This window comes from Anguilla rostrata, chromosome 17, assembly GCF_018555375.3.
Source record: "Anguilla rostrata isolate EN2019 chromosome 17, ASM1855537v3, whole genome shotgun sequence".
Classification (NCBI taxonomy): domain Eukaryota; kingdom Metazoa; phylum Chordata; class Actinopteri; order Anguilliformes; family Anguillidae; genus Anguilla; species Anguilla rostrata.
In genome coordinates, this window is record NC_057949.1 from 3,047,689 (window position 1) to 3,070,014 (window position 22,326).

A 22,326-nucleotide genomic window follows, 5' to 3' on the forward strand; every position below is an offset into this window, starting at 1 on the left:
GGGGATTCTTATTAATCATTCATCTGGTTACTGCCAGCATGGGGCAGTGTGTGGGGGTGCCGTATCCTGGCACTGATTCTGGGCCTGAGTGGAACAGGAAGTGGAGGCTGTGTCACAGGAAGTGGAGGCTGTGTCACAGGAAGTGAAGGCTGTGTCACAGGAACTGGAAGCTGTGTCACAGGAAGTGCAGACTGTGTCACAGGAAGTAGAGACTGGTATCACAGGATGTGGAGACTGGTGTCACAGGAAGTAGAGACCGTGTCGCAGGAAGTGGAAGCTGTTTCAAGACATGGTGACTGTGTCACAGGACAATGGAGGCTATATTAGAGCATATGACGGCTATGTCAGTCACTGTTGTGACAGTGGTAGTCCTATTAAAAGATGGTGTTATGCAGAACATATTAGGTCCAGGGTTCTCATGGTCCCTGGGACTTTTCATCCTGGGAAGTCATGGAAACTGATCATGTCCCATTGACCTTGAAAAGTGCGCGTGAATGGGCCAAATGAACAAGGCCGTCTTTCTCCCCTCACTCGTCAGTGTGATGCCTTGCACTTCCACCGCTGAAAGGCACAGTCACTGGAGAGGGGAGGTGTCCACCTCTGACGCACAATGTTTTTCCCCGCAGTGCTTCAAGAATGTGTGTCCACATTACCCAAATTAGCTCTGACCCTTGCCCCAAAGATAATCCCTGAGGTTTTTCCGTAAGTCATGGAAAATAGAAGTCTGATGTGTGTGGGAACCTTGCATAAATGGCAGAAGTTCCAGAACATGGATAAGCCTCCAGAGTAGAAACGGAAGCAGGACTTGAGGCGGGAGTTGGGGAATGCTGGGAGTGGCCATCTTTTGATTGGCCATGTGTTCTCCTCCAGCGGTGGGGAGGCCGGATCAATCTTCGATATACTTACCGTGGTAGTCGCCGTCCTCTCCCGATTGGCTGGCCTCTTCCTGTTGTTCCTGGCTTCAGGTGTTTCAGCCAACGATTTCAGTTTATCAATATGGTCAAAATAAGAAGTCAATCATTTTTTTCCCCACAACAAAATGTATTCGCATTCGTAAGTTGTTTTGTCTTTTTCTAATATCTCCCATGTGGTGATTTGTTATTGTGGTATTTGGACAATATTGTAATATTTTGTGGACAAATGTCACTGTTGAGCTCACAAATGCTAGCAGGCTCTTGTGGAGAAACGAGTACACACACACCTTGTGCAGAAACAAGCACGAATGCCCGCCACTTCGCACGCGCCCACAGGCAGCTTTCTTAAGGCGCTGGTGATACTTCCTGTGCACCCAGAATGCTCTCTCTTAGTGCACAGGAAGTGACTTTCAGCACTGCTGTCAGAGATGGACACGGACGGACAGACAGACAGACGGACGTATGGATTCTCACCTGGGCCCTGCTTCGGAAACACATGCACAGCTCTGTCTGAGCAGTCCCCACGGCAACAAACTCACTAACTGACGACGCTCGAGCAGAGGGAAACTTAACTAAACTAACAGTACACAGCTCTGTCGGGCAGCCCCCAACACTGAACAACGAGCTGTCACATTTGGAGCACGTCACTGACAAGAACCACTGACTGTCCTGACTCCACGACTCACAGAACGCTTAACTGAGACTAGTACACAGCTCTGTCTGAGCAGTCCCCACGGAAACGAACTCACTAACTCACAGAACGCTTAACTGAGACACACACACACAACTCTGCTTCCTGATGTTTTCAGTGTTTTCACGAGGGCTTCCAGCAACTGTGTAGTGATTCATGTTACTCTGTTTGCGTGTGTGTGTGTGTGTGTGTGTGTGTGCGCGTGTGTGTGCGGACACATCGCAGGTGCTGTATAAGGAGGACTTTGAGAAGAACAAAGGGAAGGGCTTCAGCGTCGTGGTGGACACGCCGGAAATGCAGAGGATCAAGAAAACGCAGGAGCAGATCAGCAACGTACGTCCCTCTCTCTCTCTCTCTCTCCATCCATCCATCCGTCTTTCCCATTTCCCTCCCTCTCTCCCTGCCCTCATCTCGCTCTCTCTCTCCTGTACCTCTTGCTCCTCGTCTCTTTGACTCCTCCCACCTCTCGGAAACAAACTATCGCCCGGCCCCTTCACGGTCAGCCTCGGTCCTTCTTCTGCCGCCTTGCCGTCCCACCGCTGCCCGGTCTGATCGATCGGGGTTTTCGGCGGATTACAGGAAGCTCCGCTCGATGCATCTCCTCTCCCGCCCCGTGGCCTTAAATTGATTTGCAGCTTCCTCTTTCGAGAACCTCTTTTGCCTGTTTTGTTCGGGCTTGGATTGCATTGGCTCTCCGTCACCCTGCCCCCGCTCCTTGGTTGGATGCCTTCCGGAAGGTCCCGCCCGATGCTGAGCGTAGCGTCCGTGGCGCTAACGCCAGGCGAAGCTGCCTTGCTCGGCTTTTTTCCCCACACGGGCACGACAGCCCCGTCGTCTGCTGGAGCTGCTCTAATGGGATAATCGGTGTGGGGGACGCTGGGTAATTGTGGCTCTATGGCAGTGTGATTAAGGAGCTGGTAGTTTTGGGCGGGAGAGGTAGAGAGGCAGAGAGAGAGAGAGAGAGAGAATCAACATGCGGTACACTTAACATAATGCAGCCACAACACAGACCCATTTATACAGGGAGACTCCGATAGAATCACACACATGCATACACAGGAGAGAGAGAGACGGACACATGCATGCACGTACACGCAGCCCTCCGAGATACACACACACACACACACACACACACATACATCCACTCACCCACACACTCACACATGTATACATACACAGGAGAGAGAGAGGGAGACAAATTCAAATTCAAGTTTCTTTATTGGCATGAAATACAAATGTAAATATTGCCTAAGAATACATATAAGTAACATGCAAAATAATATTAAAATACACTCAGGCCCACTCCGCACAGAGCTTTCTTTGTGTGTGCTCCTGTGGTTAAATCGTTGCTAGAGACTCAGAGAGACGCTCACACACACACAAACACACACACACACAGAGCTTCATCAGAGCGCTTGTCTTTGCTCCTGTGGGCAAATACACACAAATATTGGCGTCATATTTGCATCACTATTAAAGATTTACGTTTTTGAGATGAATTCATGGCTGAACAGTTGGTGCGTAGCTGGGATCTGTTTTGTGTGCTTAAGGCTGAAATATTCCACGGAGCGTTTGTCCTTTTAGGGCGGCGGTGTTGGGCCTCAGTGCCGCACGCGGTGTGCAGCTCGAGCCGCGGCTGGTTCCTCACACTTCTGCGAGCTCGTGCCGAGACACGCTCTCTCCTCCCCTCTCTCCTCCCTCGCTCCCTCCCTCTGTTTCTCACCTCCTCCTAATGGAGTCTTTCAAACGCTCTTCGAGCGAGAGTACAGGGTTTTCACTTTCCCCTTCTGCTGTGCTACCTCCCTCTCTCTCTCTCTCTCTCTCTCTCTCCCCCTTCCTCTCCCTTTTTCTCTTTCTCTGGGAAATACTGTGACAAACGCGATGTGGAGATAGAAAAGGTTTCATTGGCAAGTGGTTGAGTTTGGGTAAGCCTCACCTGTGCTGATTCACCTGGGTGTTTTTTTGGGGGGGGTTGGATAGAGTGCTGTCACTCACCCCTGCGTCACACCCTGACATCATACCCCAGACAGGTGCTGCCCCCCTCCCCACTTTCTCTCTCGGTCTCTCTGCTCTTTGACCGCTTCTCAAAATGTGCGATGCGCTGTTGCTCGGTAACGTCAAACTCACGTGACTGCCGGTGATGATGTCACTTCCTCTCACGGTCCATTTCTTACACGAAATAAAAGAAAAAATGGGTTTTCAGCTCAGCCTCAGGACTGAAAACCGGTAAGGGAAATGTGAGGGCAGGTCTGGAGACCCCTGCTGGCCGCTTCGGTGAATGACGTCTGAATGCTTGCGTGGAAAATCTGCGCTGGTTGTGATTAAATCTGACCGTGTGTGATGTGAGTGTGTAAGTCAGTGATGGATGTGATGACGTTCACAGCGCTGTGGAGAGGTGTGGCTGCAGCCTGTTCTCAGAACATCCCACAGGGCACAGTTTCTAACAGGCCGTACAGAATCTGAGCCCAAGTCTGAAGGGTGCATTCTTAGTCGGATTTGTGAAAACAAGCGATTTGTTCCAGATACTGGCATACGTTAAATATATGTGTGTGTGGTAGTGTGGTTCTGTGTGACTGCGTGTGTGTTTCGGGGGGGGGGGGTGGGGTACTGTGAATGTGTGTGTGTGTGTGTGTGTATTTAGGGAGATACTGTGTGTGTGTTTGGTATGTGTGTGTGTGCCAGTAATCAGGTCACTACAACTGGTCTCTCTTCATTCAGAGGTACGGAACTTTACCTGTCTGCTCAACAAACCGGAATATTCCTGTGCACCCTGTCTGTGACCCTCTGGGCATTCTGAGATGAGAGACTCCTGACGTGTCAGCGTTTTTCACTTCTGAAATTTTGTGTCTGTGTCTGTGTCTGTGTGGGTGTGTCTGTGGGTGTGTCTGTGTGTGTGTGTGTGTGTGTGCGTGTGTGTGCGTGTGTGTGTGTGTGTGTGTGTGTGCGTGTGTGCGTGTGTGTGCGTGTGTGTGTTGCAGATTAAGTACCATGAGGAGTTTGAGAAGAGCCGAATGGGAGGAGAGGCTCCACAAAGCCCGACTGCAGGTAAACGTAGATCTGTACATATGAACGCACATGCTCACACACATACACATACACACACACACACACAGTTTACACACACACACACACACACACACGCGCACACACACACAGTTCACACACACAGTACACACACACCCACACACACACCGACATACCACACACACACACACACACGCGCGCACACACACACAGACACACCCACACACACACTGACATACCACACACACACACACACACACACACACGCACACACACACAGTTCACACACACAGACACACACACACACACACACACACACACACACACAGTGCCGCCTCTGAGCTGCAGCCTGGCCTGCTGTGCCGGAGGTTTTTAAAGGCTGCGGCACCAGGTCCTGAGTTTCCACACGAGCCTCCAGTTCGCACCGTTTCCAAACGCCCACCGCTGGTGCTGCTCGAAGCCGATTGGGCCAAGGGAGGGTCGAGCAGACCGTTCGGTTTTATGAGCGACAGAGATCCTCGAGGCACCTCCAGCCTCGAGACGCAGAGGTTAGAGGTCCTAAACCGTGGATCGGGTCCCCCCGTTGGGGCCCGCAAGGGGTTAGGGTGGGCTGTGAGGTCACATGACACAAATGACCTCAAAAACGCACCTGTTGCGCGCACTACTGCGCTAATTACAGTGGAATCGTTTTTATGTCCAACGTTCGGTCGTACATCCCCCTTTATTTTAATTAGGGGGCGGGTGATGGGTTATATGTCGGGTTATTAAGTGTGTTATTGGCTCATAAAAAGTTTGCTGCTCCCAGTCTTATTTTTTTGTTGTAATTTCACCCTCCGTCTGTGCGTCTGTGTGTCCGTTTGTCCACAGGGTATAACCAGCAGCCCTCCCCTGGCTACCAGTCCCCCACCAGCTACCAGCCCTCCCCCGGGTTCCAGTCCCCCACCGCCTACCAGCCCTCCCCCGGGTTCCAGTCCCCCACCCTCTACCAGCCCCCCGCTGAGCCCGTTCGCCAAGCTGCGGCTGCGCCCGCGCCTTCACCTGCGCCTGTACCGCCACCTAGTGCTGGGGTGAGGAACTGCATGTCAATGTCCATGTCTCTCCTGTCCTGGGTGTTTTTTTTTTTCTTTCTTTTTTTTTCTCTCCCCTTTGACAAATCAAGAAATACCGAAAAACATTTTCAGACCCTAAATGTCTCTGAGGTTACTGTTATTTGACTTTATTGCAGAATGTTCTCCCTTCTGCGGTCTGCTGTTAGAGGTCATAAGCTGTTGATGCACGTGCTTATTTTGGGTCTTAAAGTCAGTATTTCCTGATTGATCAGCAGAAAATAAGTAAATGATCCCTTCTTCCTGGCCCTGTCTCTGTTTGCAAAAGTTCCATTTGGTCCTTGGTCGGCCATGTTTGGAAAAGACCCTGAGTCTGAGTCAATTCAGTTCAATTCAGTTCAGGTTGCTTTGAATTGAGTCTCTCTCCGTGTGTGTGGAGGAGCCTGTGTCTAACTCCTGTATGTGCGAAAGCACTTAGGCATTGGGTTAAATGCTGCTTTATCAACTTTATATGTTGAAGTGATGCTTGGCCCTGACTTTTGCTGGTTGTGGTCTGCTTTGAACTCTTCGCCTGTGTCTGTCTCTTTAGAAGGCACGCTGGACAGTTTGTTCAGGGCTATTTGTCTGTCTTTCTCTCTGTAGAAATAGTACCGAGCTGTACGTCTAAGCTGTCTGTCTCTATATCGTTGACTGTCTCTCTGTAGATGCCTGTGATACCGGATCGTGTGTCTAATGCTCTCTCTCTCTCTCTCTCTCTCTCTCTCTCTCTCTCAAATTCAAATTCAAATGCTTTATTGGCATGACATATTTAAAAATATATATTGCCAAAGCGTAGTGACAACAGCAATCAACTACAGTAAGAATATATAATCAAAAGGAAAAAAGAAGACAAGCAGCAACAACGATAACAGCACAAATGATAGGAACATAATACTTATCTATTAAGTTAACTGAATTGAATCTCTCTCTCTCTCCGCAGAAGCGGTTTCGGGCCGTGTACGACTACACGGCGGCCGACGAGGACGAGGTGTCGTTCGCGGACGGCGACGTGATCGCGGACGTGCAGCAGATCGACGAGGGCTGGATGTACGGGCGCGTGGAGCGCACGGGCCAGCAGGGCATGCTGCCCGCCAACTACGTGGAGGCCATCTGAGGGAGGGAGAGGGGGAGAGGGGGATAGAGGAGGAGAGGAGGGAGGGAGGGAGAGGAGGAAAGCCCCGTGCCATCTCGTTTTAAAACACGCTTTTTGTCTTTACTTTCGCCGCTCGGTTCGTTCTGGTTCTCTCCGCGCCCCCGAAAAACCGCTCGGTCGCATCCGCTACATCCCCACCCCCCCACCGTCCTCCCGCTGGCCTCCTGTACGGCAGGGCGTCCGTCTGTCCGTCTGCGTTTGCCTGTCGGTCCGGCTCAGAGGTGACACCTTACAGTCTTAATGCACACAGAGATCTTTCAGCTTAAACCCCGCCCCCAAAGCACTTCCAACTGCCACACCTACTCCGAGGTTAATGAAAGTCTTAAACGCGATCAGGTGACCGATCTCCCTGTCAACCAACATGCGGTTGCCGTGACAGAAGGGGGGTTTGTGGAGGGGGAGCGGTCCTAGAAATTCTCCCACGGGGACAGCGCAGGTCCTGCATTCGCAAGGCATCTCGTGTAGGGGTGCGTTTCCAGGATCAGTTTTGGCTTTTGACTTTAAATGCGTAAAATTAGCATGTGGGCGGGAGAAGACTGATCTCAGGTCAGCCCTCCTGCTCCGAGACGCTTTCTGAATACAGGCGCAGTTCCTGCCTCCCGGAAAATTGACTAGCTTGCAGCTGTCTGTGCTAACACCCCCCCCACACACACACACACACACACACACCCCTTGCTGTGTGGCTATTCTCCAATCAGGATCAAGCCATTCAAACTAGTGGCTCAGCAGGGAATCCCACCTAAAGTACTTAATGCATTCATCACTTGTCTCCATACATTCCATTCATCCATCCCGATACCCCTTTGCTGCTGCCCGTCTAATAGAAAGATTTTATATATTTATATCTCTATCAACGGTCTTACTTGGCCACACTGGAACCGCAGTACCTGTTAAAGTGGAGGAAACGAGAACCAACCGGCTTCACCGGGGGGCGGAGCCTGTAGACACGGGGTAAATGTCACTCAGACTAAAATACTGTTTTTTTTTGTTTGTTTGTTTGTTTTTTTTAATCGTCATGGCGCACTGAGGGACAGCGCGGCGGTAGTGCTTTGTTTATATTATTTTTGCGCTCGTGGCCTAAAATGCCTTCAGCTTTGTAAAAAAAATCAACAAGATTTTCTTATTTTTCTTATTGGTCGTGGGGCATCGAGGGGGGGGGGGGGGTGTTGCTGCAGCATTACTAAACCCCGCCCTCAGCCCCCCGGGGAAAAAAAAAAAAAAACTAAACACAAGACTAGAGCAGTCGGGAGAATGAAAGCCAAGCACACTTCTGAAAAGAGGAATTCTGAGTCACTTGTATCATTCCCTAATTTTGTTACGGAGAGTCGCTGTCCCGTGTGACAGGTGTGATGCTGTGGTGTGAACCGAACAAACAGCGATAAAGGTTTTTGTTTAACCGTTACTTGCTGCTTTCTGTCATTCCTGTACCGTCGCTGCACGTTTGTCTCGTACGTCGTTCTCTTTCTCCGTCGCGTTGAGAAAAAGATTCTTCTGTCCCGCTCTCAAGAAAGGGACAGAAGAAAAAAATGTTTTAATTCAGTTCAGCTGTATCAAATGTACAGTGGAAGCCCTTTTACGACAAATCTGGCGGACGTCTGAACTTGTATCCACCGGAAACGTGATCTAATATTCCGGTCTCTGCCTCAGGCTTGTGTAACTTTGGACTGTCGGAGTCACACATACTCCCATATACCTGTTTTCTAAACATTGCCTTCGATTGAGGAACCTCATTCACATTATTTCAAAGGATCGAGTGTCCCTTAATGGCCTTATTTGCATCTTAAATTCTCCCCGGGGAAAGGTCTACTTTCCTTTTGATGGCTGCCTTTACTCTTGAAGTTCAGTGAGTGCCGGGTGCAGACTTTGTCTGACAGGAAGTTGCATCAGCTTCGTTAACATAAGTGGGCTTTTCAGGCGCTGTTTCACAAAAGCATCACCCTGAATAGTCTCCGGTGGGTATTCTGCCCCCTTCGTGTTTACTTGGGGCACGGTACCCGCAGTGGGCTCATTTGCCACCCCCCCCCTCCCAAATCAGTTTGTAGCCATGGTAACGCGTGAGGTTCTCCCCAGTTTTGGCGCTGTAGAGTCCCACCCTCGGATAATAAGAGAGACTGCTGTCGGTAAAGCTAAATGCTAACGGCCCACAGAGTCATTTACAGTCTGACAATCTGTTATGTCCCGATTGACCAGGAAAAATCACATCCCTGTTTGGAGTCTGGAAGGCCTAGTGGACACACTACATATGTGCATATCAATTATCTTCTGGAAGCAGGGCCAGACAGGCAGCTGCCTCGCTGCTCATGAATATCCATGAGCACCTGTTTTCACCAGGAGTCCACAGCATCAACAAGACAGGGAGAGAGCTTTGTTTTGGAGGGAAGGTTCACTTTTTGTTTTGTTTTTTTTTAACATTTTTTAAATATTATTTCAGTTTTAGTCTTTGTTTTCCATTGGTCCAGACAGTCCTTGAGAGCTGTGGAGGACACTTTAGATGCTTACAGAAGTCTGGGATGACCAGTGAGCTTTACAGTGGCTGGTATTGGGGCCTTCAGGGTTCTTGGTCTATAACAAGAACATACACTCCAAAGCGGCAAAACATACACCGAAACTAAAATAATATATATTTTTTTTAAAACGCCAGAAAACGAGCCATCTTTTTAAGTGTTAATGTGCTGAGAGTCACACTGTTTTCTCTCTTCCCTCAGTCTTGAGCATGCTATTCCCTCCTTTTCTCTTTCCCTTCTCCCTTTCCTTTCATCCTCGATTCCTCTCGTGACGCACTGTGAATGCCGTAGCCCGAACAGGAAAGTCCGAAAATTAAAAAACGATACTTTACTTTCTGCTAAAGGAGTAATTCTTTAGGATGTAGCTGACGGCTATTTGAGTTATGTACGTATTTTAAAGAAAATGACATGAAATAAAGACATTAAGATGGAAAAACTGGGGGGTGGGGGATGGGTGTCAAATTCGAGTGTTGAAAGTGGTCGTAGTGTCTGGGGTACTTCAGTTTGTTTTAATGCTCCGCTGTGACTCGAGACACTGAAGATAAGGGCTTGGGGGATTGTGATGTCATTGCTGAAAGTCTGACAAAAAAAAAGGAAAAAGCACACCTCTGAATTGGAGCATCTGGGTGACGGGCGATGTCATTATTAGCTGAAAGACAGCTGCTGTCCCTTATGGTGAAGAATGATCGTTGTCATCCTATGTTCTCAAACGGCAATTATCGCAAACACATAACACATAACCCCTCAAATGTATTTTACATGGTTATCGGGACTTAAAGGCTATTGTACTGGCGATTAGTAGACTGGATTGGAAGCTTGCCAAATGGTAATGAATCCACAAAGATTGTATATGTAGGCAACGCATTGGGATGAAGTGTAGTTAAGGGTTTTGTTGAGCTGGGGCACACAGTTTTGCTGGTTGAACGCATCTTGTTTTCCAGTGACTCTAATTGCTGAACCAGGAGAACCGTCTAATAATGACCTCGCAGTGATGAACCGTGCTGGTTTTCAGTTGGTCTAGCTGTGAGGGGTGATTGGTGGAGACGGTGAGGGTTAGGGTTAGGGTTAGGTTGTGTCGAATAAGGGCTTTTCCCAGAGGCAACTCCTAAGTGGCCAGAGTACTGTGCATTGACCGGTCTTGCATTAGCTGTGCACTGAAGCAGGGGGCTGGAGAAATGGAGAACAGGGACTCGTTTCCATAGTCCTGTCAGGTTAGGAACAGGCAGTCAGTAAATGTACCCGTTCCACAGCTGCGCAAGCTGTCCTGTAAAAAGGGAAGTGCTTATCTTGTGCCACAAGGGCGCTGGACAGTTTTTACCCACATCGTTTCTCCAGAATCTTCCCCCACCCCACACACACACTCTCTCGCACCCCTGTCCCAAACACACACCGCTAGGTTGCTGAGGTTTCCCCTGAGTCCTCTCTCCTTTCTGCATCAATGTGACATTCCTTGTTCAATGCTCTCCCTCATCCAATGGATCACTCTTGATAAATGTCTACATTTCATTTTGAGCTTACAACTATTTTCTCTAATTCAGTATTCAGGCTACACAAATGGGGGGGAAAGGAATTGAACAAATATAAAAACCTGTTATCATGCGTTCCATTCTCAACATTTTATTTTTTGCTAAAAAAAGTACCCAAATGTCCGAAATTCGTCGACCAACGGTTGAGTTAGGGTTGAGTTAAGACCAGGACTTGGTTCGCTTCTCTTGTCGTACGACAGCGCTTCAACTTGTCGTGACTCATTCTCCGGATTCAATAAAATTGCATTTTTAACCCATTTGCCTCTTGTGTTCATTGCACAGTTAATTTTTCAGTGATCGTGCGTGTTGTGGAAACAAGCTGTCTGGCGTCCTCCTGTCCAAGAAGAGTAGCTACTGTCTGCACTCAGTCATTCTCCCTTTTGTCCACAAATTGAAGTTCTAGAATATACGCACGTTCGGGTGGGGGCGGGGCGGGACGGGATTGATGTGCAGCGGAAGCAGTATCGGAAAGCACCCATCACATCTGTTTTTATTTGGAGGCTCTAGTAGCTGAAGGTAGGCGGCAGGCGGCTGTCCCCGATTCCACGGTCGGATCTTCGTCGCAGCATTTTTTCCATCATGCTGGATATTTTGGTTTTAATGTTTTTCGCCGTTATTGGCCTGAGCTTCCTATCTTACATTATTTACATGCTTTGAGGAGTTGGTCGACACTGGGTGATCGCGAGATCGCTAGAATGACAACCACTGATGCGCATTGGGGTTTTTTTTGTCAGTTTTCTTTCGGGTTTTTAGCAGCGTAGATCCCCTAGGCAAAGGTAAGAGCCCCTTTTCCGTCTGCACAATTTATTTTGTAGCATTAACGAAAAATGCTGTCTTGCTCTTTTAAGCCACTACGCGTTTTAACTTAATTGAAATTAATGGAGTTTGACGGCTCCAAGGAAAAATATGGTAACGACGATTTGTATTGGAAAATAATGGCGTCTCATTGAAAATTATGACTCTGCATGATCTGGATTAAATGGGTAAATATATACGACTGTAGTTTATTACAGTATCCCCGGGCAAGTGCGCGCTTTGTATGATATTGATCAATGCATAATAGCCTAATCGTATTTCTGTATTGGAGTTACTTGCGTTTGCAACGGATGGAAAATACGAATCTCAGAATGATATGCTGTCCAGTTAGCGAGTTATTTGGAAATGCAGGAGCCATAGTCTGATGCTTTTGTGCTTATATAGCCTGATAGCTGCCAGTGAAGTGCTCCTTATCGACTTCACATCGAGCATACTCGGGCCGAAGACCACCGTAACACCCTACCAGAGGTTCTTCTTGCAAAAAACCTACGGGGTAAACCTTTGTGCCCTGTAGTTAAAAACAAGACGGTTGGATATGGTCAGGACTTGGCGTAAATAAATAGTTTTAACTAATCTTTCTAAATGAGGTATTTAATTCATAATAAAATGCTATCAGTTTCCTTCTGTTGGTAGTACTGAATGATAATTGTATCACATAGTATGCTATTTGCTTAATTTTGTAGAGAAAGGTGAGGTGTCCCTGTTTTTTCCTGTGTTTGACAGGGTAGCGACAGCATCTGGCTGGATGACCAGGTGGGGGAGAGGGAGGGATGAGGGTCTCGGCCTACATGGGTGGAGAGGCAGCCCTCTCTCCCCCTGAAGATCCTTCCCCTCCAGGACCTACAAACGGTTCCCTCCTCTTCAGCGTACTCACCCGTAACCTCAGCCCGTTCTGTGAGCTCCATCCTGTCTTCACGCGTGTGGCTACAGTTTCTGCACAACATCTGTACACTACTCCGGTCCCGGGGAGCCGATGTGTGTCCCGGTTTTTGTTCCAACCAGACGGCTGAACACACGGCGTTGGTTCGCTCCTGTACACGCTGGATTAAGCGGTTTGTGCTAATTAAATGGTTTGGGGCCGAGGTTGGTGTGAAATCGCGAAAATGGTCGGACTTCGCTGTGCACCACTTCTCGTTTTGCTTCGGTAGCTAGCCTTCGATTGTTTTTTTTTTTTAAGCTGTCGGTGGGAGAGTCCTGCTGTCTGTTGTGTTGTGTGAAGGGGCGGAGACCACAAACACAGTTTAAGTAAACAACCACACCATAGAGGCCACACAGGGCACCTCTGACCACAGCCTACACAGTAGAATCCGAATTTGTGATACTGAACAGTGTAATTCCATTCCTCTTACTCCGCAACTTGTTTTCCATAATGTGCTTTTTTCGTTACCGTGAATGCACGCTTCCCACTGCAAGTAAGTTCATAGTCTGAAAGAGGAATTTTTATGGACAATCTAAGAGCTACATTGGACCCTGTCGTTTTTATATGACTGATGCACTTTATCACTCAGTTGAGTCTGCTGTTAGGTTGAACAGTAAGTACAAATGGCATTTTGTTTTATGTTTTATTGAAAAGCTGGTGTAATGGGGTAAGGTTGGGGGGGTTGGGGAGCTTCTGCAATGTTCCTCTTCTCCAGACAGGGGGGTCTGACATTGTTTACCCAACCGCTGGATTTCTGTTTCCTGTCCTGTTCCCTCCACTCTACAGGTTTTTGCCATGGCTGGGATGGGATTGCTCAGTGAAACAAACGTAATGCCATTTGCAGCTGTAGCAGGAAATATAGTTTTGCTTTAAATTTGCACTGAATGATTCAATTTTATTCCCAGTTTTTTCCAAGCATGTTTGAGTAACATCGTGTAGGCCTAATTTATGTAGTATGCACTTCACATTTCCCCTCTTGTCCTATTCTCTCTCTGTCATTCCTTCTATTGAACATAATAAATACACATTCCAAAATAACAATATCACTAATTTCTCAGTTGTATTAAATATACAGTATATTCTGTACTAATAAGCACAAATGTTTTACAGTAATGAATCCTTTTTTGTGATTCTGACCCCTTGACCTGTCTTGACACACAGTGGCTTGTAATAAATCAATTGATCAATCTTTATTTCGTATTACTGCCTTTTACAGTCGTGGTTTTCAATGCTTCGCGTTGGATATCTTCCCAAAGGAAATAAAACCCCCTGGAAAAGAATTTCCTCATTTTATAACTTCTTTCATCTCTCAAAATGTTTTTGGTTTTGTTGTAATAATGTAGGCGTAAATTAATGAACTGGCAGTTGTATGTTATTTCTACAGCAACGACGAGAATGCACATATTTTATTTGTAATATGTACATATGAAATATGACTAAACTAAGAATGTTGCAGGATTCGTACAGTCTAGTATTCGGATGTACCGTATGACATTTTAATAATTGCAACTCATTGAAGACCGGGAACACATGAATTGTAGTTGGCATTTTTCCATTATTGTGACCTGTTCAAATAATCGCTAACCATTAACCGCTGCTAATTATATTTATTTATATAGACTATGTAACTATTTTGATCTTACATGACTGCCTTTACCTGAAGAATTGTATTCAGGTAAGTTGGCAATTAGTAACCTAGGTAAAGAGTTACTTTTATGTGATGCTGATAACCAAGGAGCACTCCAAGGTAAGGGAATTGACCTCAAACCCTACACCCTTGTACAGCACCCATCTGTGAAATGTAAGGGTTTACTTTTTATTCCTCCTGTGCATTACATTACATTACAGGCATTAAGCAGATGCTCTTATAGAAGCTGACTTTCAGCTTTTACATACATTTTACATTGTACCCATTGTACGCTGGATATACGGTTGAGTACCTGTCATCAGAGGACGAACGGCAGTGTCCTACCAGGAACTCGATCACTCGACCTTCGATACAAGCCCAGTTCCTTACCCACTGCTACACTCCATCAACGTGCCTGTCTCACTGTAGATTGTAGATTAAAGGGAAGTGTATTAAGGAAAATGCATTGAGGCTTTTCAGCTTGGTGCCTAATGTACATTCAGTTCACTTCAGACCCATGTCACGCTGGGTCGAGCGTCTGGGAGCTGTCATCACAGCAGAAGCACGAACAGGAGGCCCTGCTGCATGGATACCTTCGTTTGATTCACTCACGGACCACGAATATAACCTCTACTGTGTGCGCTGTGGGCATCACCACCCTGTCATGACGCTGTGTAAGGATTCAAGCCGCACCCCCTCCTGCTGGTCGCCAGAGGGCGACATAATCATCACGGACTCTGATTATGTGACTACGTGTTTCACCTGTTCTCAATTCGAGAGCTAATTAGTTGCAACATTTATTCTGCCTTTGTTTGCTCCTCGCTCAGTCCGGAGCCTTCATGCCTGCGGCTCCGCGCTGGCCTCTGATCGGGTGCTCCCAGAGATTTATTCACAGCCTCGAGTATTTAGTTTTTTGTTTCGAACGCTCTTAGTTTTCTGTACACTCATCTCCTGATTAAATTCTCTAATTTTTTGCAATTCCATCCATTACCATTAGCGTGACAGGTAGGCTATTCATTATATTCTGTAGTTTCACGGCATGAAATCAGATTTAAAATGAGACACACTGTTCAATATTGTAAACATAAACAATATAGCACAATATTGTACAATGGAAAGGTGGGCATCAAGGACTTCTGTTTGTTTGAAGATGATGTTAGTATCACAGGAACAGGAACTTATCCTGTATTTGAGGGAAGATATGAAGACGAGAAGTTGTTTTGATAAGTTAGCCTATATCAGAAGTTTTGGGGTGTCTCAGGCGAACAGCCTAATAACTTTCAGATTTGATGGATGGAACAGTACTAAAGTCAATTGGAAGAAGGCTTTATTTTATTTTATTCGTTATTAAACCAACTATCATCCATGCCTACCCACTATTTATAGTAAGTGTATTCTAAATGAACTTTTTTTGGATGTTCTGCTGTTTTTAACTCCATGAGAACATTGTCCACTCTCAGGTAAGAACCTTCCATAATTTGTGCTTTGAACTTTCCACATGTAAAAGCAGTAAAAGTCCTATAGATTACACCTACAAATACACAAATATAGTCCTCGTCATAGATCTGTCCACACTGGTCTCGTCCCTATGTGTTAGATGTGTGCCGTATGTCATAAATACTGGCGTGTTTTTAGATGTTAAATGTTTTATTAGCCGTGATGTTATCTTCTACCCCAGCAATAGGCATATCCGAATATAGCCATTCGTGCTGTTTTGTGTCTCTGTGGTTTTGAGAGATTAGATATGAAACCATGACCCCATAGTATAATCCGGCATTATAGTATTTTGTAACGACATTACAGTTACTCCAAATGTCTATTTCTGGCGTCAGTTCAAAAACATGAAACATTTTAAAGGACATCTGTTTCTGGCGTCAGTACAATAACACGAACCAATTTAAAGGACATTGCGCTGTGGTCTGCGTATGACGTAAGCCTAAAATAATACTTTTTATTTTATTTAGCTGAATGATGAATCTCAGGTTACAAACGCAATGTGTACATAGGGGATGTAGCTCAGTGGTAGAGCATTTGACTGCAGATCAAGAGGTCCCTGGTTCAAATCCGGGCGTCCCCTGCTTTTATTTCCAGTATGAGATGGGAAAATATCTAATACTGGAAAACGCATTTCAAATAATATCCTGTAATGAGACTGATGTCATGCCATCGCTCATAACAGAAGCGTTCGTCTAGAGACAAGATGCATTTATGTGGCTACATGTAGGCCTAGCTCGTAATTGGTACCTAAGTGATATGTTTTCATGGCTTGAAGCTACCTCAAACCTCAACGTAGACTACAGAACTTTGGTTTACTGATTGCATGGTGCCCAAATTTCCTGTAAATGGCCCCAAAATCAGTTCCCCAAGGGCACTGTTCAATTGTCATCTATTGGACCGTTTCTTGCTGGGTTTTTAAAATGTATTATGTACATTTTCGGTTGTGACGGACCCATTCCACCAAACCCGTATACACTCGTTTTGCAAACTACCTAATTTAAAATGAGCACATTAAGAGCCCTCTGAAACGTTCAAAATTCCATACAAATTGCGAGGGTTAGAGCTTAACCTACGTGTGGATGAGGCCTGTACATTGGAGATAACAAATGGACGTGCAGTTTTCACCAAAATACTTGTGAAAAATTAAAACAACTAACTGAATAAGACAAGAAAGAAAATAATACGGTGTGCACAAGTGCTTGATTGAGCAGCGTCTAGGGGGGCTTGGATTTGGAAAAGCTACGATGCCCCCATATGATCTATTTTCACGTGATAAATAAACAAACAGAATACAACAATATAACCGCTCCACCTCGTACATACAAATACGTAAGCATTCTGAAATGCATAGGCAATAATAAGTTTGACTTCGCACAGGAAGTAGCCATCCGTTCCCGTGCTTTTCAGGTCGTCGTGCCGGTAGATGGCGCTCTCTCACCAGTTTGTGGACATTACTTAAACGTCAGACTGTGGACCAGCGGATCCCAAAGATATCAAAGTTTATTAAGAGGGATTCAAGCTTATTTATGGATTGTTATTAAAAAATGTCACATTTACTATCTGCATGAACTTACTTTTCCAGTCGTAACCGAAACTATTAGGAAAGTTGCGTTGTTACAGCAATCTCTGAGAAAAGTGGGCCAAATTGTGAAAAGTTGAAGGTTTGGACATTAGTTATCTTATCCCGTGAGGCATTGGTTAATTCAGGGTGCATATATCGAGTAACGCAGACCTAGATACACGTCTAAACAACCCATCCCAACTGTGAAATAGTGAAAACAATATCCTTCTGTGGCGTGGTAAAATCCAGGAGAGTAGCCAGTAGCTCAACTGAACCAACAATTGAATTTAGAACTTGAGCGGAATGTCCGTGTGCTTATGTGACCCCTCTATTATGCAAATCAGCCGGTGAAAATGCCGTTTGTTTTCCTTGCGAGTCTACGCCATAATTCATGCGCGGTGGCGCCTGCTGACCTTTGATTGAAAATGAATTGACGGAGCACCGCTACTTCGCCGACCCATTTTGATGTAAATGATGATGTGCTCTTCTAAATGGGAACTGTGGCTTTCTCGTGATCTTTCCCCGCCTCCGTACACCACCTAACCTCCTGCTGGACGCCTTCAAATCCTCTGTTCCTCAAGCCTTTTTTTTTTTTACACCTCTTCACTTTGATTCCTTTTTGCTGCAAATTCTCTGCCCCCTCCCACTGTTCCCCCTGAATCGCCCTCCTCTACTTCTGTAGTTCCTGTCTCATGTCAATGCCCTGCCTGTCCCACTCTAAGACATTTTCGGAATTCCATCACTGATAATATAATCTACCCTTCGCACTGCAACAATACTCCGGTTGTTCCACCCGCCCTCACTCCCAGCTGCGTGCCTTCTCCGGTTCAAATTTCTCCAAACTTTATTGACATACAAAGCAAAGTGACACATACGTCGCCAAAATAACTACACGAAAGAAATCGTACATCAAACAAGAGCAAAACCAAAGCAATACTAAACTGAACCTTTTGCATGCAAAGTGCTGAATGAGGTGAGAGACAGAGGCGTCACTAGGGGGGTGCGGGAGGTGCGGACCGCACCGGGCGACACCCTTAAATGACTGGCAATACATTTTTTCTGCAGTGTTTTGTGTAGCGACGAGTTGAAACGGCTAATTTATCCGATGCAGTTTACTGCCGGTTGTTTTAATTAGCGGTATTAATGTGACGAGAAGCGCTTTGTCGTTTGAATGCATAACACCCTAGTGATGCCACTGGTGAGAGATTCCTCAGTATGGAGACCTGGGGGTCCCTATCGCCTAAACCCACAGCGTTTTCACTTTTTCTGCGTTCACGTGATACCAAAACGTCACCTTTGTGTCTGTAATTTTTTGTAATGAATTTTCTTGGGAGCAAAACAGTGTGCAGACATTCTATTCCTTTTTCATAACACCGCCTGTTTGTCACCCGAAGAGGCAAGGAGCAGGACGTGCCTGTTTTTCTCATTGTGTTTCGGTTTCCCTCCTTTTTTGGCAGGGCTGCCCCGGCGGTCAGTCTTCACCTCTGAGTCCAGCCTCTCCTGGGGACCCCCGGGGGCTGCCCCCGTGTTAACATCCTGTGTAAGACATTACCCACAATCCCGCAGGACCTGGGTGCTGCGTTTGTGCTTGAAGGGCAGGAGGAACATGGCTTCTGCGTAGCTCCACCAGTAAACTTGTTTACATAACATCTGTCGCTCGACTTGGCTGTTAATCGATGTTGTACGTGGTCTCTTTTTGTGGTAAACAGTGGCCTTGATGGGTCGCTGGGGCGGGCTGAGTGTGGGGCAGCTGTTTTTATGCGAATTGCAGGGAACGAGAGCAGCCAGGGCGAAGGGAGAGAGGAGAGAGAGAGGCCCCGGGTTCCTGTTGTTCAGGGGTGGGGAGTTTCCCACCATACAGCCTGAGGGAAACGCTGGAGGATGTCTTCTTCCTGAGCTCCTGAGTGCCAGACCCTTTTCAGCCTCTGTGTGTGTGTGTGTGTGTGTGTGCCTGTGCCTGCACACATGTTTGTGTATGCATGATGTGTGTGTTGAATGTACGTATGTTTGTACAGAAGCTCATGTTTCCTCAGCAGTCATCCACTGAGTGACTGCTCTCTGACTGAAGGTAACAGGGGGAACACACAGCCCCCCTGACTACAACTCTTTCCCTTTATCTGTTTGGAGTTGTTAGACTACAGTTCCCAACATTCCCTGTTCTCAGGTTAAACACCTGTCCACTGATAGCTTATAATCAGTAAATGTATGGCCAGGCAGCATGGCATAGCGGTTGTCAACGGTGACAGAAGTTTTCGCGGGGGCATGAGCCGAACAGCTGTCAGAGAATCCCACAGACTACTGCTGGGGAGGTCATGTGACCTCCTCCTGACCAACCACCTTCTTCCCTCCCTTCTCCCCTCCCTCCCTCTAGCTCGACTGGAGTCTCATGCTCCTGTTCCTATGCTGGGGGAGGGGAGGGGAGGGGAGGCACGGGAGGAGGGAAGTGGAGGGGAGGGGAGGCACGGGAGGAGGGAAGTGGAGGGGGGGGGGGCAAAAGAGGCAGGGGGTGGTGAGGCAGGAGGGCCAGCTCACAGAAAGCCAGCGAGCAAGCGAGGGAGAGTGTGAGTGGAGTCAGTGAAAGAGAGTAAAGAGAGGGGAGTGTCCTCTCCCTTATTCCTTCTACTGGAGCGAAGTAGTGGGGATTACAAGACCTCCTTTCCTTTTACCCTCCTGCCTGGAAGAGAGAGAGGGAAGAACATTTTTGACTGGATATCTGTGGCTGTCAGAAGCAGAGAGAGGAGAGGAGAGGAGAGAAGACCATGGTGCTCCAGAGGGGCGCAGTCCTGCGTGCCCCAGCTGTCCCGCCGGGCGTCCAAAGTGCCCTGTGAGGAGGGCGGGGGTCCCGCTTCGCTTCTACAGCTCCTGCCCCTCTCAGCAACATGCCCTGGATTAGCACCCCACTGGAGCCTCGCTAAAAACATGGCCCAGGTACGTACGCACTCTCCTGCACACACACACACACACACACACGCACACACACACCTTCACACACGCACTCACTCAGTCACACAAGCACACACACGCACACACGCACACGCACACCTTCACACACGCACTCACTCAGTCACACACGCGTACACACAAAAACTCAAGAACTTTCACACACACACACACACACCCAAGCACTTTCACACACATGCACTCACTCAGCCACACGTGCGCACACACAAAAACTCAAGAACTTTCACACACACAACCACACACACACACGCACACAAGCACTTTCATTCACACACATCCACTCACACCCGCCGGGACACACACCCAGCCCTCTGCTCAGCACAACCCCAGTTTACCTGTCTCCATTCAGGGAGTGTGTGTGTGTGTGTGTGTGTGTGTGCGTGTGCTCTCTGCAAAGCGTTTATCTGTCTGGCAGTCCCTAAAAGGTCTTGATGTTGTTCCACTATTTCCGCGCCACTGTTTCTTTCCTGACACTGCTCTGAGCTGGTGATATTACCAGGGGGCGTCGGGGCTGAGGGAGCAGGCAGAGCCCGACTCTCCGGCACCCTCTCATCTCATTATAATCAGCAATTAGCTGATTCACAACAGCGGCGATTAGCGTGGGAATTCCCCCTGGCTAATTCGGGGCTCCCTCTCACCACGGCAACCGCTCTCTCTTGACTGCGGCTCTCCCACCTGTCGTCCGCGCGCGGTTCGTAAAGGCTGCGCGTTTCCTCTCGCCGGCGCCCGCCCTGCGTCGATGGCGCCGCCCGGAGTGCCGAGAGCCGGCCCCGGTTTGTGTTCTCTTCCGCCGGCCCCCCCGGGGGACCGCTCGGCGGGCAGGCGCGGCGGTCGGGGGGGGGACCGTGCCTTTCGAGTTGCGGCGGCGGCGGTGGTTTCGGCTGTCGCCCCCGAGGTCGTTGACCATCGCGGCCGGCGGACCCGTCTGCCTTACGGGCGTGTGTTTGAGTGAGCCGGGGCGCGTGCACATGTGACTGGGGGCTAACGGCGCGCTTGTGTGAGCCGGCCGCACGCGTGCGTTTATACACGCGTGCTTCCGTGTGCGTGTGCTGTGCGTGTCCCTAACGGGCGGAGTGTTTACGGTTTGTACAGTAAGTGCTCGTCCGTGTCTGTGTTTGGGTCCCTGCGTTTCGATACCTGTGTCTGAGTTCCTGTGCCTGTGTTTCAGTTCCAGTGCCTGTGTTTCAGTTTCAGTCACGACTGTTTGAGTTCCTGTACCTGTGTTTCAGTTCCTATGACTTTATGCTCCTGTGCTTGTGTGTGTGTTGTACTGTACTGAGGACGGAGTGTAGCAGTGGGTAAGGAACTGGGCTTGTAACCAAAAGGTCGCAGATTCGATTCCCGGGTAGGACACTGCCGTTGTACCCTTGAGCAAGGTACTTAACCGAAATTGCTTCAGTATATATCCAGCTGTATAAATGGATACAATGTAAAATGCTATGTAAAAGTTGTGTAAGTCGCTCTGGATAAGAGCGTCTGCTAAATGCCTGTAATGTAATGTACTGTCTGTCTGTGCTGCCAACAGTGACTATTCTGTTTTGCGAATAGTCTTTGAATGGAGTAACTACTCAAAACATCAAAAAGTCACTGTGAGATGCAAGAATGTATGTAGTAAACTCAAAAGCATTTTTAAAATACATTTTTCAGATACACAAGATGTTTTTTTTCCTCAGCATAATATCTGGTTTTATATTGTGTTGTGAGTTTGCAGAGAAAATAGTAAAACAAGTAGAGGGTAGATCATTAATGAATGAATGAATGAATACAGCAGAACCAAGCTCAGTTTCAGAATTGCGATCATTAATTTTTTGGGGCACATTTTTCCTCTTTAAAATGTGTAATCCCTAAATGTGCCTCTCCTGTTACTGCTAGAGCACCACAAGATCAGGACCATTGCTGCTCAAGTGTCCACAGTGTTCAATACCAAAACATTTAATTACAAATATATAAATATGCAAAATGCGTTTCCACTATTATGCACAGTGGGCCTTTGTTATCTTTTGAACTTTATCATCTGCATATACTGTACATTTTGTATAAAAATTTAT

The 22,326-nt window shown here is 47.3% G+C and overlaps 2 protein-coding genes, 2 long non-coding RNA genes and 1 other non-coding gene across 6 annotated transcripts in view; all 5 read left to right on the top strand.

The window, feature by feature from the left end:
• The window catches only part of LOC135242879 (LIM and SH3 domain protein 1-like), a 32,550-nt gene extending 24,822 nt beyond the window's left edge, over positions 1–7,728 (top strand). For both annotated transcript variants that reach the window (XM_064314160.1, XM_064314161.1), the window contains exons 4-7: positions 1,831–1,938; positions 4,584–4,650; positions 5,497–5,696; positions 6,655–7,728. In XM_064314160.1, coding sequence (XP_064170230.1) covers positions 1,831–1,938; positions 4,584–4,650; positions 5,497–5,696; positions 6,655–6,828 — 549 coding nt within the window. In that variant the 3' untranslated portion in view covers positions 6,829–7,728. The remainder of the gene's footprint in view (positions 1–1,830; positions 1,939–4,583; positions 4,651–5,496; positions 5,697–6,654) is intronic.
• Positions 7,729–7,735: 7 nt separating this feature from the next.
• Positions 7,736–13,910, top strand: LOC135242880 (uncharacterized). The gene is made up of 2 exons (XR_010326494.1): positions 7,736–11,673; positions 12,437–13,910. It is a non-coding gene; the product is annotated as an uncharacterized LOC135242880 (long non-coding RNA).
• A 2,354-nt stretch (positions 13,911–16,264) lies between these two features.
• On the top strand, positions 16,265–16,336 carry trnac-gca (transfer RNA cysteine (anticodon GCA)). The gene has a single exon. It is a non-coding gene; the product is annotated as a tRNA-Cys (tRNA).
• Positions 16,337–18,130: 1,794 nt separating this feature from the next.
• LOC135243970 (uncharacterized) lies at positions 18,131–18,970 on the top strand. Its single transcript, XR_010326866.1, has 2 exons — positions 18,131–18,290; positions 18,775–18,970. It is a non-coding gene; the product is annotated as an uncharacterized LOC135243970 (long non-coding RNA).
• Positions 18,971–19,838: 868 nt separating this feature from the next.
• LOC135244162 (rho GTPase-activating protein 23-like) overlaps positions 19,839–22,326 on the top strand; it is a 98,090-nt gene continuing 95,602 nt past the window's right edge. Inside the window, exon 1 of the mRNA XM_064316399.1 lies at positions 19,839–20,245. Coding sequence (XP_064172469.1) covers positions 20,237–20,245 — 9 coding nt within the window. The 5' untranslated portion in view covers positions 19,839–20,236. The remainder of the gene's footprint in view (positions 20,246–22,326) is intronic.